We start from the raw sequence: 20,995 nt of genomic DNA, 5'->3' as shown, positions 1-20,995 counted from the left end.
AGTCATGATAATAGATCAATTATAATAGATTGTAATTCATTTGAGAGTCCCTAGAAACCAGAATGCATTGCATTTATCTAAATCCGATATCGCCTATTTTGAAAAATGATTAATAATCTCTTTTCTAAAAAGTCCTCTATCTGTATTAATAATCTCTTTTCTAAAAATCTTCTATCTTTATCTTTTTGTACTTTTACTCGCCAAAAATTTGGAAATAAATGCTAAAATACTTAACGGATACATGTATTAAATCTGTTGTGACAAAAACATCATCAGACAAGAAAAATCAAACAAAAGGCCTAAAATGACACAGAATTTTAAGTTGGCAATATCTCTCTAACATCTTTCTGAGAAGAGCTAAGATCGACATATATGAGACTTGAGTGTCTTGGCTCACCGTGGTATGAAAATATTTTGGAGGCTCGTGGTGGTATGAGGTTAAATTTTGAAAATTTCTGGTGTCAACATTCAATTTTTCATACATAGCATGTTTTTCGTATCTTTCTTGCAACTTGAAACGTCATAACGACACGTAATTAGCAACCATTTTGATGCGTTCGCCTTTCTAAGGAAAACTTAATTTTCATTTGGGAATTGGAATGACTGTGTTAAGATGAGAAAAATGATTAGAATGTTACGAAAAATCGTTTAATGAAGGAAGGAGAGTGAACCATAATGTCATTACTGCGGACAAGGCTAGAACATGAGAAATCAATGAAAATATAGCTCGTTGGTTATCCAGTGTCTATAATAAATTCTTGATACTATTCAATTAGATAAGTTTTCGTTGATGTTTTCCGTGTCGTTTACACGAAATCAGTACAGAAAGTTCATTCGAAACCTATGCTTTATAAAATTTGAACGAAATCCGTTCTTTTTGGAAGTTTTTTCTTTTGTTTCAATTTTCAGTTGGACGATATTGATCAATGCGATTCAAAAACGTTATCAAGTTTAACCGAAGCTGGCACGATAAGATAAAGAACTTCAACGGAAAGTTGTTTGGATTTTGTCCTTCCCGAAAGATTCAATTCATCGATTCCATAATCCTAGCAAACAGGTATGTGTCACGTGTCACAGGAAAAAGTATTCACGAAATAATTACCCCCAGTGCTATTTCCCGGAAGTAAGAACTCCCAATACATATTTTTTAGGCTCAAAACTGAAAGAATTTTAGAATTTGAGCCTCTATTATATCTATATATTCATGTTATTCATGACGTAATCTTTTATACGGAAGTACCCGAGATAACCCGGAACTAGTGGCAAAATAACAAAAGACTAGTGGCAAATTTTGCCACTAGTTCCGGATTATTTTGTGTGCTTCCGTATAAAAGATTACATCATGAATATCATGAATTAATAGCCGTAGTTTGTATGTCTCTTTTCTGTTTTTTTTGTCTGTGTGTCACTTTCGATTTCGCAAGCAATGTTTTGTTCTCGATGATTTTGTTTTGATTGACAGATTGGATAGAGCCTGGTTTAGACTTTATTCAGTCTTTGTTTTGAAATTTAAGGCCCATCTACATCTCGTACTTTTAATTTCTGCCCAGCTTTGCCCGATCCTGTTTTTCTCTTTTCTTTTGTTCGAAATATTTTCGAATTCTTTTCAAAACAAATTAAGTTTTTTTTATAGAAAAGAACATTTCAAATGTAAATCAAAACATGAAAATTAAAAAGTTTGTCGAACAATAACAGCATTCAAAGGGCGATTAAAAGCAAGAGAAGAAATTAGTCTATCTTTTTCTTCATATAAAAACATTCAAGTGGTTGATACTGTTAAAAACTGTGTACGTCATTTTACATGTTTAAATTCGAAAAGCTATGTCAAGGGTTTAAAAAAAGCAATTTAGAATTGACTTATTTATCTTTTTAAATCTGATAAAAACAAAAACTTTTTTATAAATAACGAGATTGCTCACGGGAATTTTTTGACCCGCATTTCGCGCGATCGTGTTTAATCGCCCGCGCGTGTACGCTCTGTAAATTCTGTCTGCTGTATATGGGTACTATTTGCAAGAAAAAGCTCCTCTCCTCAATCTTTTGAGACTTTAAGGAGATTGGAGAGTGTCCTAACCCCCCAAATAGCAGGGTTTACAGCCCGTTTGCAGCAGTCCCACTAAAGAGTCCTGTAAATCCCCTGAGAATCGGCCATCGGCTCCCGCCCGCATGTTGAAAATGATCTAAAATCATTTGTTTAAGAAGTTAATACCTTGACGGGTAAATAAAGTTATACAGGTCATGGCACAAATAAAGATATGGTATCTTTTATTATTATTCTAAATTCTCTACATCTTGAGTGGCCGAGTGAGTAAGGCGGTGGATTGGTATGTTATTTTTGAGAGTTCGAATCCTTATACGGTGCGTTGAAGTTTGTCAGCATTGACCAACCTTTTTCTGGTTTATGAGGTCTTATTGATATTTTTGGAAATTCCCGTTATATTTTTAAGAAACAAAAATTTTATAAGTAGTGTCACCTCGGTGCAGTTTGACTCAAGTACAGTATTTCAAAATGGATCAGGTTGGTTAGTGGGTGGAGAGTCAAGAGTCAAGAGTTATGACTTTCTCTTCTCTTGAAAATCCAGTATTCCAAAACTTTGAACTAAAAAAAGTGCATACACGTTTTTTTTTTTATAAGAACGACAAAAAATTTTGAAGCCTTCGGATGTTCTTAGTTTTTTGGATTTGAAGCCTAAAAATGTTCTTAAAATGTTCTTATTTTCAGTATTTTTTGAGCACTTTAATGTAATTTCTTAAGAGATTGCATGTTTTTCAGTCTCCAAAGCCTTAGTATGTTCTTAGAATGTTCTTAAATTTTTGGGCCTCGAAGCCTTATGTTCTTATATAGGTAGTTTGTTCTTATAAAAAAAAAAACGTGTACAAATCGACTTTCGTCTTTTTTTATTATCTTACAAACACTTTTTTCGAAACCACAAGTGAAAAGAAACGCAGATAAAAATGATTGACAGGTCTAAAAAATGATTGTCAGGTGAAAAAGATCTCCGGGGAAGGGTTAGAGTCACACTTAGATATCTTTTTATTCATTTGATCATTTTTTAAGCCAGCTTTAACATCCAAAGGACTTTTAGTGCGTTCAGCTACAGCCTAACTGGCGTGCGACGCCGGATACCGGCTAGTATTATGTAATACACCTATTTCCTATTAGCAGATTCATGCAAAAGTCACGAAAAAACGTCGAGTAAACAAACTTTTGATTGGCGGAGGCATGCAAAGATTACCTCATACTCTGGACGTTTTGAAAAATATGCTTGTATATGCAATATTTCAGCCAATCAGAGACTTTCTCGACGTTTTTCGTGACTTTTTTACATGAATCCGCTAATAGGAAACACGTGTATTCTCATTATGTAACTGTGTACGAGCAAACAAAATTTCCAAAAATCTAAAATAATTAAAAAAATGCTCTGGCTGGCGTGAATTGGAACTTTTTAAACCAAGTATATTCTACATCTATAAAGAATACTAAACAAATTAAAAAATCACCGAAGATAAAATTACAAAATTAATTTTTAATGTTACATTTTTTGAAATATTTCAGTAGGGAAGGGTCAGAAAATCCGTAAAATCAATCTAACGGATACCAATAAACAAAATACCACAACTGTAAGCCATTAACATGCTATCATATCATCAACAAGTCTCTCAAAATGTGAACTTACATCTCAAATTTAGAAATTAAATTGTTTTTTTTATTTGCAGCTAATTGCAATAGATTCATTGCAATAGATTGAACTCATTATTAATGGGCGAAATCAGAAGATAAATTTCATTGTTGGAATGAAATAAAATATACATAATTTGAGGTGTGGTGTCCTCTGTCATTTCAGTTACATAAAATTGAGTACATTTTCTCGATAAGCATACTAATAAATAATGGACTTCTGGTATCTTCTTCCAAAATCACAAAATCTCCATCTTTGGTCATCATTGGAGACTCTGTTATTTTGTCATCAATTATGATTCTGATTGTGTTGTTGAATGTGAACGGTAGTTGCTTGAAATCAAATTTCGTTTCTCTGTAAAAGAATATGATATGAATCTGATTATCTCCTCCTATATCTTTTATGTGGTTTGTTATACCCGTGACATTTTTCTGAAGTTCTAAAATAGGGTACATTCGACCCGTATTGTGTAGTGTACCATGGCGTAATAATAATTGGTGCCTATTGCTATTGGCGTCATACCCACATGTAGTGTCGTGTTAACAAAAAAATCATTTAAGAATTCGACCGCAAATAAAACTTCTGGGCTTGACTTGTCTTGATTCCATTCAAATGCTTGCCAAATGAATAGATTTGTGCTGTTTGATAATTTGCATTTATCTTTTATGCTTCCAGCATACCTCTCGTGCCAATCGTGATGAGGGTTATTTGCGAGATCGATTAAGATGCGATGTATGTGAGGATTGAAAAGTGAGTTGTAGAGATCTGCATGAATGACATTCTGATTGTCCAGCCATTTCTTACCCTCATGGCAAAGTAAAGAATTTGTCAGGCATATTATAATAATATTGTGTTTTTGTTTTATTGCTTTCAGTTTGTTCCAAAGTTAGATGCTGTTTTCAAACTTCTCTTTGATTGTATAGATACAAAAAATAGTGTCTGTTCGACTTGATCGTTACTGTGAGGTATATCTGACAAAAGATTGATAATATCTTTATCATCTATGCTTGCTGTAGCCATCCACTTTGTCTCGAGAAATCGAACGTAGTTTTCTTCTGCCTGGTGAATACAAAGGTTTTGAATGGGTGAGTAAATCCATACTTCAAAACAGCTCATTTCAAACAAAGACTTGATAAAGTATCTCAGCTGCATTGTTGGGTTTTCAAAAAACCTCTCAATCGCGTGATCACCATTTAAGCCCTGGTCAACGTCAATATGAGGGATGATGGTGATATTTTTTCGTTTATTACATAACATTGATCCACTAGTTGAAATTGACATCACAATAATGAGATATGTGAAGTTGACCATGATTGCTTGAATGTGGATTGTTATGTTGAAGATGACCTTCTCAGTATCCGTTCGTTATGAGAATGAGAAAATGTGCAAAAGACAAGACATTTATAAACATATGAAACTCAGAGTTACGTATTGATTTGTTTGAAGTAAAACTTTTTATCTGATTATTCATTTCCAGATTGTAAATACAGATTGATATTTTTTAGGGAATTATGATTTGGTATTATTAGAAAAGCGTCTTAAAAACTACACATATAAAATGCTATTAAATTCAATCTTAAAAACCTCTAGCATTTTATCAAATGTTACGTAATCATCGTTTTTGTTTGTAAAAGGTTAATCGATTTTCAGACTGTCATTTTTACTACAGTCTGGTTTGTGAAAATGTAGCCAAAAAATCTGGCTTGGACTCTTTCCTGTTATACTGTTGGAGAGAGACCCAGATAATATCCACACACCCCTTTTCATAATGTTATGAAGTGCTACAGTTACAATTTTTTTGTTGAAAAATGTTCACCTTTTCAATGCCCAAAACATGACCGATTCGGATTTTTGAGAAAGTTTTTTTTCGGCCGAAAATGCCAGAAATATGCTGGAAATCATCGTTTTTGCAGATTTTCATTGGATTTTTTCCTTATATTTCTATGTTTTTCACACAAAAACATTATTGATAACAATGCTCACCATCAAGCATGATTCAATTGTCAATAAAACTGATTTTTGCAACCAGAACTTCCTATTTATTTTTTCCCTACAACCCTTCCCTCTCCCCCCATCAACAATCAATGATGAATTTATTGCGTTAAGTGTATTTTCGCTAAACGCTATATTTTTCTGACTGATTTTTTTCATTTTTCTTTTCGCATTGCTACAGTAACGAAGCACTTACGTTTTCTAAGTTTTGAAAACGAAAGTACTTCATAGCTCGACATAGCAAAATTTTCAGACCATGCTTCTGACCTTTTTCTTAATCAGCATAAAATTTCTGATCGATTGGTATATAATATGCAGGGTTTTAAGCTCAAAAAATATTTTTCTTAGCCTAGCAGAGCCTAAGAGCCCATGTGACGAAAGAAAATTTTGAATCCGCCATTATGGATTTCGAAATTCATGTAGAAAATAAATTTTTCTGAATTTTATTATTTGAACGGCAGGCAAGACCCTCCGAAAATTTCAAGTAAATCAAGTAAGCCAATCAAATGTTACAGCCACGCAAATCTGGAACCAAAAGTAGTAATTTCAAAAAATCGAAATCGAAAGTGCTTCATATCTCCAGATAACGAAATTTTCAGACCATGATTCTGACCTTTTTCTCAATCAGCATAAAATTTGTGATCGATTGGTATATAATATGTCTATGTTTAAAGTCAAAGAAAAATTTTTTCAAGCAAGAGGGCTAAAAAGGGTTGAAAATCTAAAATCCGCCATTATGGAAATCTGAGCCTGATCCAAATAACGCCACACACGTTTTCTGACTCTCCAAGGACTATACTTTCATGATCAAAAGAAAAAATGACTATACGCCGATGCGCATACGGGACCTAGCTCAGCCCCTAGAGTATTGGGAACGTTATTTAGAGATATGTGGTGCGAAGGTAAAGCATTCGGCTACTGTGCTCAAAGTTGTGTGTTCGATCCCTGTTCGGGTCATACCAAATACTTCGTACTTAGTAATTTAGTACAAAATGGTACTTGACACCTCCCTGCTGAACTCTCAACGAATAAGAGAAGAATCAAGGGTAAAACATCTACCTTCAGCTTAATGCTATTGAAAGGTTAGCCTTTAGAACGCCTCCGACTTCGGTCGCAAGAGGACTTAGGGATACACCAGGACTGAAATTGTTTACATTTTTATCTTTTAGGTCGCCATTAAAGTCATTGGCGCAGATCACGTAAACGATGACTTGTGTAATGAGTGTGAATGTTTTTCCGCCGTCCAAGGATCAAAACACATTGTACGTATTATTTGAATCTTTCGATGAACGTTTTCACGCCCGGACTTTCTTTCCCCCGACTGTGCCAAACATTTTCCTCCGAAAGGTTGCCTTGACAGGTAGGGGAAAGCCTGTTGGAGAAAAAAGCCTTCGGGAAACGTCCATTGGAGGTTTATTGGTCGAGAAATATCCGTCGGGGAACTATCCTGCTACCATTGTAACTTTTTCCCTTTCTTCATTCTAATTGAAGATATTTTCAGTCCTTTGTCTAGATATAAATAGCCTTTTATTGTACACAACGTTAGGACCTCCGACCCTAGGACCTTGAAAATAGATTGCCACCACCCCCTTGCCCGAGTTTGGTATCGGATCCCCCTTGGTCGGCTGTACCATTCTAAATTTTTATTCGGATTTGGGATGAACAATAAATGAGCTTTTAAGCACAGTGAAATAAAACAAAAATTGCTCTAAAATCTGCAAGTTCTGGTGAACTTTGCAGATTTTAGGCTATTATCATCACGCCTGATCAATCCATTTTAGAGCAGAGCGGCGTGTCGGGCGCTTAGATGATTTGTTAGTGTAAGGAAATTACAAAAATCATGCCTTTTACATATTTTGTTTCTTTCCATTATTTCAGGTAAAGTTTATAGATGTGTTTGTTGGTGCAAGTGGTAGTGCCTATTTGATAATGGAGCTCTGTTCAGCTGGTGATCTACGGGCTCCATTAAATAAAGGTCGTCTATATAATGAGGATCAAACCAAGATGGCATTACGTGATATTTGTATCGGGTTACGGTACTGCTTTGAGAAAGGCATAGTGCACCGGTATGCTTTATTTTTCATATTCTGAAACGTAGATCTATATACTTTCTTTCAGTTAAAAGATGATCAAACACACTTTACATGTTTTTTATAAGAACATAAGGCTTTGATGGCTAAAATATTAAGAAAGTTAAGAAATTAATCTTAAGGTTTCACGGACTCTAAAACACTCTCAAAATGGAAAAATTACTATTTTAAAAAACTATTTTAGGCTTTAAACTTAAAAAGTTAAAAATATCAAAAGACAAATATTTTGATGCACTTATACTAAATTTTTTTTTTTTATAAGAATGTTTTTTTTCCAATTCATCATGAATATTCTTAACTTTTTGGGAAAAATTATTCTGGTCCAAATCCAGTCCAAATCTAGCATGTAGTACTCTTAGGTTCCAAATAAACGGGCCCCCCCGCTTGTTAATTTTTCGAAAATTTTCCAACCCCCCCCCGGACCTTATTAGGACCCCCCCGTTTATTAATCTCGAAGAATATTTTCAGCTGTCAAAGAGAAGGTCCCTTATTTTGCTCTAAATAGCGTGATTTTAGCCTATTTTTACCTTATTTTTGGGTTTCAGAAGTACAATTTCCAACCCCCCCCGGCAATTAGGTCCCCCCGTTTATTAAAATCTAGAAAATTTTCCAACCCCCCCGTTTATTCGAACCCCCCCGTTTATTTGGAACCTAAGAGTACATACCTCAAGCAAAAAATCGACTTTTTTGTCGTAGAACCTTTAAGCATTGCTGGGGAATAATTGGCAATTTAATAGCAAAATGCTCCAAAAATAATGGCATTTTTAGCTTCATTTGCCAAATTCCATGATGCCAGTATTCTTACGATATTCTTAATTATTTGGCCAATTTCATCATAAATATTCTTATAAAGTATATTCTTATAAAAAACGTGTAGTCTTTCTATATTAAGCTGACAGACTGGCGAGATGATGATGATAATTTCAGATGAGATGGAGTTTTTATAAGATACTATAATAATTGGTCATTTGAAGTAATAAAAATGACGCGTTCTTTAGAAAAAGTAAGAAAATTGTTTTATTACTGGTTAACAACCAACCAAATCAAATAAGAGCTTGTAAAAACTCCATCTCGTCCCGATAATTCGCCATCTCTCGAAAAACTAATTGTAATTAATAAATCTCTATTTTAATTTTAATTTGATTATTCAATGTATTAAATTTTTTTAGTGACCTGAAACCCGCCAATATCTTACGGGGGGATGACGGTAATGTCAAGATTACAGGTAAACAATTTTTATTAACAACATTATTAGAATACACGGGTTGCAAAATTATAGCAGTACAGTCAAAACATGTGATTACTCGAAAAAATTTATGAGTACTTTTTTCGGGAGTAATTTTTCCTGTGGCACTGAGACATATTGAATTTTTCTGTTTCAGATTTTGGGCTAGCATACAAAATAAAACACGGTGAAATGATTTCTGACTTCTGGGGGACACCCGTTTACAATGCACCAGAGGTTGAACGGGGCGATCCGAGGTTGTACTACCCGCCAACAGAGCTCTACGATCCTACCAAAAGCGACACATGGAGTTTGTAAGTTTTTTCTTAAAATTTTTTCTCTTAAAAATCTCAAATTCTAGTTATCCACTGACAATAAATTTAGGAAGAGTCTCTATCGGAAAAATATGAACAAAGCCACTTACTGTAGGCAAAAAAAAAGACTGTTTCAGTAATCCCTCTAACGCGATCATTTATTTACAGATTCTCGCAATAATTCAGCATGACCGCATTTCCAGATTTTCATACTCACTAATAACCTCTTAGTTTACAAACGTGTGGTGTTCTCATTTCCACTAAATTCCGGGGTTAGAAAACGCCGATAATTAAAGAATTGTTTAATTCATTACACACCTTTAGAGCATGCGGTGCTTACAGAATGGAGAATCTTTTAAATGAAAGTTTGTAAACGTTGTACCAGCTACGTCTTTAACGATACGATTACAAACACGTGCTAAAACTAACTTATGAAAAATTGAAATGACATTTTACACAAAGGTTTAATGTTTTTTTAAACCGTCATTTCCGCACCAAGATTTTCGTCATTTTTCAAGAATTTTTCTTCTATTTCTCCCGGGAGAACAAGCATGAGGTTGCAAACGGTTTGTTTCTAAAGGTATGGAATATATCGTCTTTGCTCACGAAACTAGGTAACATTTCTGAAGCTCATTTTTCAAATACCCGAAGTCCTGTCTTTTTTTCCGCTAGAAAAGTTGCAAAGGAATCTTAGTGCAGAAATGGGAAACTTAATACAAAACGACGGAACAAGTCCATTTCACTGTTTTTTTAGGGGTGTAATTATGTATGAACTCCTAACAGGGGATCTACCCTTCGAAAGCTCCAAGGAAATTGTCAAGTGTGACCGACCACCCGCATTACCTAGCCACCTGAACGTTTCACTCTGTAAGTATTTCTGATATTTCTGTTTACACGTTTTTTATAAGAACGTCAAAAACTTTTAAAGGCAAAAATTTTAAAACTGAAAATGTTCTCATTTCTACCCCCTTTCGGGCATTTTTTGCCCATTTTTTTAAGAAACCCGGATGTTTAAAAGCCCGTAAAACCGTAAAATGTTTTTAACTTCTTGATATTTTGGTCGTCGAAGCCTTACGTTCTTATATAGTTTGTTCAATTAGTGATCGATTGGTATATAATATGTCTATGTTTAAAGTTAAAAAAAAATTTTATCAAGCAAGAGGGCTAAAAAGGGTTGAAAATCTAAAATCCGCCATTATGGAAATTTGTGCCTGATCTAAATAACGCCACACACGTTTTCTGACTCTTCAAGGACTATACTTTCATGATCAAAAGAAAAAATGACTATACGCCGATGCACATATGGGACCTAACTCAGCCCCTAGAGTAATTGGCATGTTTTCAAAATTTTCTTGAATCTACATCTTAACTTTCGTTTTCTTTAGCGTGTCGAGATTTCTTGGAGTGCATGTTACAGCCAAATCCAAGGCTTCGTTCATCCCTCGACGAATTGTTAGGCCACCCATGGCTCACAAATCAGGTAATTCAAATCGTATTTAAATCGTTCGATTTTTGAATGAAATACGTTATTTGAAACTGAAGACATCTGCATCTTGTAAGAATGAAATTCATGAAAAAAGACTATTAATTAAGAAATGATATTATTTCTAGAATAGAGTCTACTTCTGGCTGCTGAACTGTGCTTTCTAATAATTTTTGATGACAAGTCCAGTGAAGTAGACTAGGAGCATTTGACAAGTTTGCCATTTTGAAAAAAGATTTTTTAAATCCAAATAACAAAATACTTTAATGGGATAAATTTTCGCGGGGATTAATTTTCGCGGTTGAGCTCATCCGCGAAATTTTAAGATTTTGCGGGGATTAATTTTCGCGGATGAGGGATTTCCTGATTTTTCGCGGGGATTTAATTTGTGGACTCCGGGCTATATTATTTCTTGAAAATCCAGCCATCAAACTTTATACTTTTTGTGGGTCATTCAGTACTAGACTACAAGACTAACCATTTTACATGTATAAAGTTTGCTACAAAATTTTCCGAATAAGCGGAGAAAACATTTGACCCACTAACAACATTTTCTAAATTCCAAAGTATTCTTAATTTTAATAGGGAACACAGTGCAGTCGTCCTAAAAGAAAACATGATAAAAAGAAGAAACGACGAGGTGGCAAACGCAAAAGACCCACGGTTTCAGAGCCAACAACAGATAGCGTTGACAGAAAAAGAAAAAGGACTGAACAAACACTTTCAATGTCGACAACTAACAACAGCGACATTGATTTAATTGTTCCGAATGCTAAAAAAGTCTGCCATTCACCTTCGTATGGTGGTGTGAGCAGCCAAACATCTTCGCCAAACAAAAACTCGAATTTTACCGAGGTCTACAATACATGTGTCGAGAGCAACAATAAAAGACCTCGATTCGCGGACTATATCAATTTAGTTTCCCCCGTTTCAAGCAATTCCGAACCCGACCCGGAAATGTTATTGTATCCCTATGATCCCATATTTTTCGTCCCAACTTTAAAAAACATGATCAATAATTCAATAATTCAATAAATCAATAAATTTAGAAATATATAACACTTAGTATACAAATATTGCTTCGCTTCAGTTTAATTTTTGGATATAATAGCAGTAGAGTGAGCCATAGAAACCAATAAATGAAAACATAGGTATTTCAAGTTCTGTCTGGTAAAATCTTGGTGATCAATGTCAACTGGATAAGTTCAGAGTAGAAAAGTCGGTAGAAAAGACAGAAAAAAAGCCATTATTTAATTTAGATGACCTAATCTAAGCTACTCATTCGTGTTGAAAGTGACCGGGGATCGAACCTTTGAATTGCAAGGGAAATGATCTACCGACTACCATACTAGAATAGGACAGAGATAGGGCCTTCATAGCGTCACATAGTTATACCCCCTTTACTTGTCCATTTTTTATTTTACTTTACGAATTGCGATATTATATAGAACAGATTTTGTGGTATGCACAGAAAGGATGATTTGTTATGAGATTAAGGAAAAACCCAAGAGTAAATCCTCCCAGATCGAAATAATCGATGAAATCAAGCTGAGGGCCTGAAATTGACATTCTCGCTCGAACTTCAATTTTCGAAAAATGGTAAATTAGCCAAAAGTGCAAATATATTATGGCACGGATTGTCTCAGAAACTGAAAAATGCCAAATTCTGCTCAGCGGGGGGTCTAATTTCAAGTTTCAAGCAATTTTTTGGGCTCAAAATCCCCCTTTCGTCAATTTTAGGGGCTAAAACTTGAAAAAAAGTCAAAATTTTCTGAAATTTTCACCTTTTTGAATTTTCGTAAATTGCACCTTTTCAAAAAGTTAAATATTTCACAAAAAATTTATTTTGACCTAATGAAAATGCCTCAAAATGGTCGGAAAAGGGTTATTTTTCACATTTAAGGGGTTTTCTCCTAATTTTAGACCCCCCGCAGAGCAGAAATCGGCATTTTTAATTTTCAAAGACAATCAGGCACAAAATACTGGCACAAAAGGGAAATTCACCGGGGTGTTTTGAAACCACAATCGATTTGTAAGTGCTCTAAAGTAGGTTCGAAGGGTAGAGTTTTAACTCTGAGTTTTAACGCTAGACTTAAGACTTAGGACCTTAGGATCTGAGGATCCAAAAGTTAAAAAATGGTCCAGTAGGGCTTGAAATATAGCCTAGAAACCAATAAATCCCTCCCAGATCGAAATAATCGATGAAATCAAGTTGAGGGCCTGAAATTGACATTCTCGCTCGAACTTCAATTTTCGAAAAATGGTAAATTAGCCAAAAGTGCAAATATATTATGGCACGGATTGTCTCAGAAACTGAAAATGCCAAATTCTGCTCAGCGGGGGGTCTAATTTCAAGTTTCAAGCATTTTTTGGGCTCAAAATCCCCCTTTCGTCAATTTTAGGGGCTAAAACTTGAAAAAAAAAAAAAAGTTAAAATTTCTGAAATTTTCACCTTTTCGACTTTTCGTAAATTGCACCTTTTCAAAAAGTTAAAATATTTCACAAAAAATTTATTTTGACCTAATGAAAATGCCTCAAAATGGTCGGAAAAGGGTTATTTTTCACATTTAAGGGGTTTTCTCCTAATTTTAGACCCCCCGCAGAGCAGAAATCGGCATTTTTAATTTTCAAAGACAATCAGGCACAAAATACTTGGCACAAAAGGGAAATTCACCGGGGTGTTTTGAAACCACAATCGATTTGTAAGTGCTCTAAAGTAGGTTCGAAGGGTAGAGTTTTAACTCTGAGTTTTAACGCTAGACTTAAGACTTAGGACCTTAGGATCTGAGGATCCAAAAGTTAAAAAATGGTCCAGTAGGGCTTGAAATATAGCCTAGAAACCAATAAATCCCTCCCAGATCGAAATAATCGATGAAATCAAGCTGGATGAAATCAAGCTGAGGGCCTGAAATTGACATTCTCGCTCGAACTTCAATTTTCGAAAAATGGTAAATTAGCCAAAAGTGCAAATATATTATGGCACGGATTGTCTCAGAAACTGAAAAATGCCAAATTCTGCTCAGCGGGGGGTCTAATTTCAAGTTTCAAGCAATTTTTTGGGCTCAAAATCCCCCTTTCGTCAATTTTAGGGGCTAAAACTTGAAAAAAAGTCAAAATTTTCTGAAATTTTCACCTTTTTGACTTTTCGTAAATTGCACCTTTTCAAAAAGTTAAATATTCACAAAAAATTGATTTTGACCTGATGAAAATGCCTCAAAATGGTCGGAAAAGGGTTATTTTCACACATTAAGGGGTTTTCTCCTAATTTTAGACCCCCCGCAGAGCAGAAATCGGCATTTTTAATTTTCAAAGACAATCAGGCACAAAATACTTGGCACAAAAGGGAATTCACCGGGGTGTTTGAAACCACAATCGATTTGTAAGTGCTCTAAAGTAGGTTCGAAGGGTAGAGTTTTAACTCTGAGTTTTAACGCTAGACTTAAGACTTAGGACCTTAGGATCTGAGGATCCAAAAGTTAAAAATAGTCCAGTAGGGCTTGAAATATAGCCTAGAAACCAGTATAAATCCCTCCCAGATCGAAATAATCGATGAAATCAAGTGAGGGCCTGAAATTGACATTCTCGCTCGAACTTCAATTTTCGAAAAATGGTAAATTAGCCAAAAGTGCAAATATATTATGGCACGGATTGTCTCAGAAACTGAAAAATGCCAAATTCTGCTCAGCGGGGGTCTAATTTCAAGTTTCAAGCAATTTTTGGGCTCAAAATCCCCCTTTCGTCAATTTTAGGGCTAAAACTTGAAAAAAAGTCAAAATTTTCTGAAATTTTCACCTTTTCGACTTCGTAAATTGCACCTTTTCAAAAAGTTAAATATTTCACAAAAAATTGATTTTGACCTAATGAAATGCCTCAAAATGGTCGGAAAAGGGTTATTTTTCACAATAAGGGGTTTTCTCCTAATTTTAGACCCCCCGCAGAGCAGAAATCGGCATTTTTAATTTTCAAAGACAATCAGGGACAAAATACTTGGCACAAAAGGGAAATTCACCGGGGTGTTTTGAAACCACAATCGATTTGTAAGTGCTCTAAAGTAGGTTCGAAGGGTAGAGTTTTAACTCTGAGTTTTAACGCTAGACTTAAGACTTAGGACCTTAGGATCTGAGGATCCAAAAGTTTAAAATGGTCCAGTAGGGCTTGAAATATAGCCTAGAAACCAATAAATCCCTCCCAGATCGAAATAATCGATGAAATCAAGTTGAGGGCCTGAAATTGACATTCTCGCTCGAACTTCAATTTTCGAAAAATGGTAAATTAGCCAAAAGTGCAAATATATTATGGCACGGATTGTCTCAGAAACTGAAAAATGCCAAATTCTGCTCAGCGGGGGGTCTAATTTCAAGTTTCAAGCAATTTTTTGGGCTCAAAATCCCCCTTTCGTCAATTTTAGGGGCTAAAACTTGAAAAAAAAGTAAAATTTTCTGAAATTTTCACCTTTTTGAATTTTCGTAAATTGCACCTTTTCAAAAAGTTAAATATTTCACAAAAAATTGATTTTGACCTGATGAAAATGCCTCAAAATGGTCGGAAAAGGGTTATTTTTCACAATTAAGGGGTTTTCTCCTAATTTTAGACCCCCCGCAGAGCAGAAATCGGCATTTTTAATTTTCAAAGACAATCAGGCACAAAAACTTGGCACAAAAGGGAAATTCACCGGGGTGTTTTGAAACCACAATCGATTTGTAAGTGCTCTAAAGTAGGTTCGAAGGGTAGAGTTTTAACTCTGAGTTTTAACGCTAGACTTAAGACTTAGGACCTTAGGATCTGAGGATCCAAAAGTTTAAAAAATGGTCCAGTAGGGCTTGTTGAAATATAGCCTAGAAACCAGTAAATCCCTCCCAGATCGAAATAATCGATGAAATCAAGCTGAGGGCCTGAAATTGACATTCTCGCTCGAACTTCAATTTTCGAAAAAATGGTAAATTAGCCAAAAGTGCAAATATATTATGGCACGGATTGTCTCAGAAACTGAAAAATGCCAAATTCTGCTCAGCGGGGGGTCTAATTTCAAGTTTCAAGCAATTTTTGGCTCAAAATCCCCTTTCGTCATTTTAGGAGCTAAAACTTGAAAAAAAGTCAAAATTTTCTGAAATTTTCACCTTTTTGAATTTTCGTAAATTGCACCTTTTCAAAAAGTTAAATATTTCACAAAAAATTTATTTTGACTACCTGATGAAAATGCCTCAAAATGGTCGGAAAAGGGTTATTTTTCACAATTAAGGGGTTTTCTCCTAATTTTAGACCCCCGCAGAGCAGAAATCGGCATTTTTAATTTTCAAAGACAATCAGGCACAAAATACTTGGCACAAAAGGGAAATTCACCGGGGTGTTTTGAAACCACAATCGATTTGTAAGTGCTCTAAAGTAGGTTCGAAGGGTAGAGTTTTAACTCTGAGTTTTAACGCTAGACTTAAGACTTAGGACCTTAGGATCTGAGGATCCAAAAGTTCAAAAATGGTCCAGTAGGGCTTGAAATATAGCCTAGAAACCAATAAATCCCTCCCAGATCGAAATAATCGATGAAATCAAGTTGAGGGCCTAAAATTGACATTCTCGCTCGAACTTCAATTTTCGAAAAATGGTAAATTAGCCAAAAGTGCAAATATATTATGGCACGGATTGTCTCAGAAACTGAAAAATGCCAAATTCTGCTCAGCGGGGGGTCTAATTTCAAGTTTCAAGCCATTTTTTGGGCTCAAAATCCCCCTTTCGTCAATTTTAGGGGCTAAAACTTGAAAAAAAGTCAAAATTTTCTGAAATTTTCACCTTTTCGACTTTTCGTAAATTGCACCTTTTCAAAAAGTTAAATCTTTCACAAAAAAATTGAGTTTGACCTAATGAAAATGCCTCAAAATGGTTGGAAAAGGGTTATTTTTCACATTTAAGGGGTTTTCTCCTAATTTTAGACCCCCCGCAGAGCAGAAATCGGCATTTTTAATTTTCAAAGACAATCAGGCACAAAATACTTGGCACAAAAGGGAAATTCACCGGGGTGTTTTGAAACCACAATCGATTTGTAAGTGCTCTAAAGTAGGTTCGAAGGGTAGAGTTTTAACTCTGAGTTTTAACGCTAGACTTAAGACTTAGGACCTTAGGATCTGAGGATCCAAAAGTTCAAAAATGGTCCAGTAGGGCTTGAAATATAGCCTAGAAACCAGTAAATCCCTCCCAGATCGAAATAATCGATGAAATCAAGCTGAGGGCCTGAAATTGACATTCTCGCTCGAACTTCAATTTTCGAAAAATGGTAAATTAGCCAAAAGTGCAAATATATTATGGCACGGATTGTCTCAGAAACTGAAAAATGCCAAATTCTGCTCAGCGGGGGGTCTAATTTCAAGTTTCAAGCAATTTTTTGGGCTCAAAATCCCCCTTTCGTCAATTTTAGGGCTAAAACTTGAAAAAAAGTTAAAATTTTCTGAAATTTTCACCTTTTCGACTTTTCGTAAATTGCACCTTTTCAAAAAGTTAAATATTTCACAAAAAATTGATTTTGACCTGATGAAAATGCCTCAAAATGGTCGGAAAAGGGTTATTTTTCACAATTAAGGGGTTTTCTCCTAATTTTAGACCCCCCGCAGAGCAGAAATCGGCATTTTTAATTTTCAAAGACAATCAGGCACAAAATACTTGGCACAAAAGGGAAATTCACCGGGGTTTTGAAACCACAATCGATTTGTAAGTGCTCTAAAGTAGGTTCGAAGGGTAGAGTTTTAACTCTGAGTTTTAACGCTAGACTTAAGACTTAGGACCTTAGGATCTGAGGATCCAAAAGTTAAAAAATGGTCCAGTAGGGCTTGAAATATAGCCTAGAAACCAATAAATCCCTCCCAGATCGAAATAATCGATGAAATCAAGTTGAGGGCCTGAAATTGACATTCTCGCTCGAACTTCAATTTTCGAAAAATGGTAAATTAGCCAAAAGTGCAAATATATTATGGCACGGATTGTCTCAGAAACTGAAAAATGCCAAATTCTGCTCAGCGGGGGGTCTAATTTCAAGTTTCAAGCAATTTTTTGGGCTCAAAATCCCCCTTTCGTCAATTTTAGGAGCTAAAACTTGAAAAAAAGTCAAAATTTTCTGAAATTTTCACCTTTTTGAATTTTCGTAAATTGCACCTTTTCAAAAAGTTAAATATTTCACAAAAAATTGATTTTGACCTGATGAAAATGCCTCAAAATGGTCGGAAAAGGGTTATTTTTCACAATTTAAGGGGTTTTTCCTAATTTTAGACCCCCGCAGAGCAGAAATCGGCATTTTTAATTTTCAAAGACAATCAGGCACAAAATACTTGGCACAAAAGGGAAATTCACCGGGGTGTTTTGAAACCACAATCGATTTGTAAGTGCTCTAAAGTAGGTTCGAAGGGTAGAGTTTTAACTCTGAGTTTTAACGCTAGACTTAAGACTTAGGACCTTAGGATCTGAGGATCCAAAAGTTTAAAAATAGTCCAGTAGGGCTTGAAATATAGCCTAGAAACCAGTAAATCCCTCCCAGATCGAAATAATCGATGAAATCAAGTTGAGGCCTGAAATTGACATTCTCGCTCGAACTTCAATTTTCGAAAAATGGTAAATTAGCCAAAAGTGCAAATATATTATGGCACGGATTGTCTCAGAAACTGAAAAATGCCAAATTCTGCTCAGCGGGGGGTCTAATTTCAAGTTTCAAGCAATTTTTTGGGCTCAAAATCCCCCTTTCGTCAATTTTAGGGGCTAAAACTTGAAAAAAGTTAAAATTTTCTGAAATTTTCACCTTTTCGACTTTTCGTAAATTGCACCTTTTCAAAAAGTTAAATATTTCACAAAAAATTGATTTTGACCTGATGAAAATGCCTCAAAATGGTCGGAAAAGGGTTATTTTTCACAATTAAGGGGTTTTCTCCTAATTTAGACCCCCCGCAGAGCAGAAATCGGCATTTTTAATTTTCAAAGACAATCAGGCACAAAATACTTGGCACAAAAGGGAAATTCACCGGGGTGTTTTGAAACCACAATCGATTTGTAAGTGCTCTAAAGTAGGTTCGAAGGGTAGAGTTTTAACTCTGAGTTTTAACGCTAGACTTAAGACTTAGGACCTTAGGATCTGAGGATCCAAAAGTTTAAAAATGGTCCAGTAGGGCTTGAAATATAGCCTAGAAACCAATAAATCCCTCCCAGATCGAAATAATCGATGAAATCAAGCTGAGGGCCTGAAATTGACATTCTCGCTCGAACTTCAATTTTCGAAAAATGGTAAATTAGCCAAAAGTGCAAATATATTATGGCACGGATTGTCTCAGAAACTGAAAAATGCCAAATTCTGCTCAGCGGGGGGTCTAATTTCAAGTTTCAAGCAATTTTTTGGGCTCAAAATCCCCCTTTCGTCAATTTTAGGGGCTAAAACTTGAAAAAAAGTTAAAATTTTCTGAAATTTTCACCTTTTCGACTTTTCGTAAATTGCACCTTTTCAAAAAGTTAAATATTTCACAAAAAATTGATTTTGACCTGATGAAAATGCCTCAAAATGGTCGGAAAAGGGTTATTTTTTCACATTAAGGGGTTTTCTCCTAATTTTAGACCCCCCGCAGAGCAGAAATCGGCATTTTTAATTTTCAAAGACAATCAGGCACAAAATACTTGGCACAAAAGGGAAATTCACCGGGGTGTTTTGAAACCACAATCGATTTGTAAGTGCTCTAAAGTAGGTTCGAAGGGTAGAGTTTTAACTCTGAGTTTTAACGCTAGACTTAAGACTTAGGACCTTAGGATCTGAGGATCCAAAAGTTTAAAAATAGTCCAGTAGGGCTTGAAATATAGCCTAGAAACCAGTAAATCCCTCCCAGATCGAAATAATCGATGAAATCAAGCTGAGGGCCTGAAATTGACATTCTCGCTCGAACTTCAATTTTCGAAAAATGGTAAATTAGCCAAAAGTGCAAATATATTATGGCACGGATTGTCTCAGAAACTGAAAAATGCCAAATTCTGCTCAGCGGGGGGTCTAATTTCAAGTTTCAAGCAATTTTTGGGCTCAAAATCCCCCTTTCGTCAATTTTAGGGGCTAAAACTTGAAAAAAAAAGTTAAAATTTTCTGAAATTTTCACCTTTTCGACTTTTCGTAAATTGCACCTTTTCAAAAAGTTAAATATTTCACAAAAAATTGATTTTGACCTGATGAAAATGCCTCAAAATGGTCGGAAAGGGTTATTTTTCACAATTAAGGGGTTTTCTCCTAATTTTAGACCCCCCGCAGAGCAGAAATCGGCATTTTTAATTTTCAAAGACAATCAGGCACAAAATACTTGGCACAAAAGGGAAATTCACCGGGGTGTTTTGAAACCACAATCGATTTGTAAGTGCTCTAAAGTAGGTTCGAAGGGTAGAGTTTTAACTCTGAGTTTTAACGCTAGACTTAAGACTTAGGACCTTAGGATCTGAGGATCCAAAAGTTAAAAATAGTCCAGTAGGGCTTGAAATATAGCCTAGAAACCAGTAAATCCCTCCCAGATCGAAATAATCGATGAAATCAAGCTGAGGGCCTGAAATTGACATTCTCGCTCGAACTTCAATTTTCGAAAAATGGTAAATTAGCCAAAAGTGCAAATATATTATGGCACGGATTGTCTCAGAAACTGAAAAATGCCAAATTCTGCTCAGCGGGGGGTCTAATTTCAAGTTTCAAGCATTTTTTGGGCTCAAAATCCCCCTTTCGTCAATTTTAGGGGCTAAAACTTGAAAAAAAGTTAAAATTTTCTGAAATTTTCACCTTTTCGACTTTTCGTAAATTGCACCTTTTCAAAAAGTTAAATATTTCACAAAAAATTGATTTTGACCTGATGAAAATGCCTCAAAATGGTCGGAAAAGGGTTATTTTTCACAATTAAGGGGTTTTCTCCTAATTTAGACCCCCCGCAGAGCAGAAATCGGCATTTTTAATTTTCAAAGACAATCAGGCACAAAATACTTGGCACAAAAGGGAAATTCACCGGGGTGTTTTGAAACCACAATCGATTTGTAAGTGCTCTAAAGTAGGTTCGAAGGGTAGAGTTTTAACTCTGAGTTTTAACGCTAGACTTAAGACTTAGGACCTTAGGATCTGAGGATCCAAAAGTTTAAAAATAGTCCAGTAGGGCTTGAAATATAGCCTAGAAACCAGTAAATCCCTCCCAGATCGAAATAATCGATGAAATCAAGCTGAGGGCCTGAAATTG

The 20,995-nt window shown here is 35.3% G+C and overlaps 1 protein-coding gene across 1 annotated transcript in view; it reads left to right on the top strand.

Moving 5' to 3' along the window:
* Window positions 1–11,834, top strand: part of LOC136809938 (testis-specific serine/threonine-protein kinase 3-like) — a 38,736-nt gene extending 26,902 nt beyond the window's left edge. The window contains exons 2-9 of the mRNA XM_067066504.1: window positions 910–1,057; window positions 6,842–6,934; window positions 7,551–7,738; window positions 8,932–8,987; window positions 9,145–9,301; window positions 10,056–10,168; window positions 10,687–10,781; window positions 11,370–11,834. Of these exons, the coding sequence (XP_066922605.1) occupies window positions 7,602–7,738; window positions 8,932–8,987; window positions 9,145–9,301; window positions 10,056–10,168; window positions 10,687–10,781; window positions 11,370–11,819 (1,008 nt within the window). The 5' untranslated portion in view covers window positions 910–1,057; window positions 6,842–6,934; window positions 7,551–7,601 and the 3' untranslated portion in view covers window positions 11,820–11,834. The remainder of the gene's footprint in view (window positions 1–909; window positions 1,058–6,841; window positions 6,935–7,550; window positions 7,739–8,931; window positions 8,988–9,144; window positions 9,302–10,055; window positions 10,169–10,686; window positions 10,782–11,369) is intronic.
* The last annotated feature ends 9,161 nt before the right edge of the window (window positions 11,835–20,995 follow it).

Source organism: Clytia hemisphaerica, unplaced genomic scaffold, assembly GCF_902728285.1.
Source record: "Clytia hemisphaerica strain Z4C2 unplaced genomic scaffold, Clytia hemisphaerica genome assembly, whole genome shotgun sequence".
NCBI lineage: Eukaryota > Metazoa > Cnidaria > Hydrozoa > Leptothecata > Clytiidae > Clytia > Clytia hemisphaerica.
Note: the sequence above shows the minus strand (reverse complement) of the source record. Positions and strands in the feature narration are given on the sequence as shown.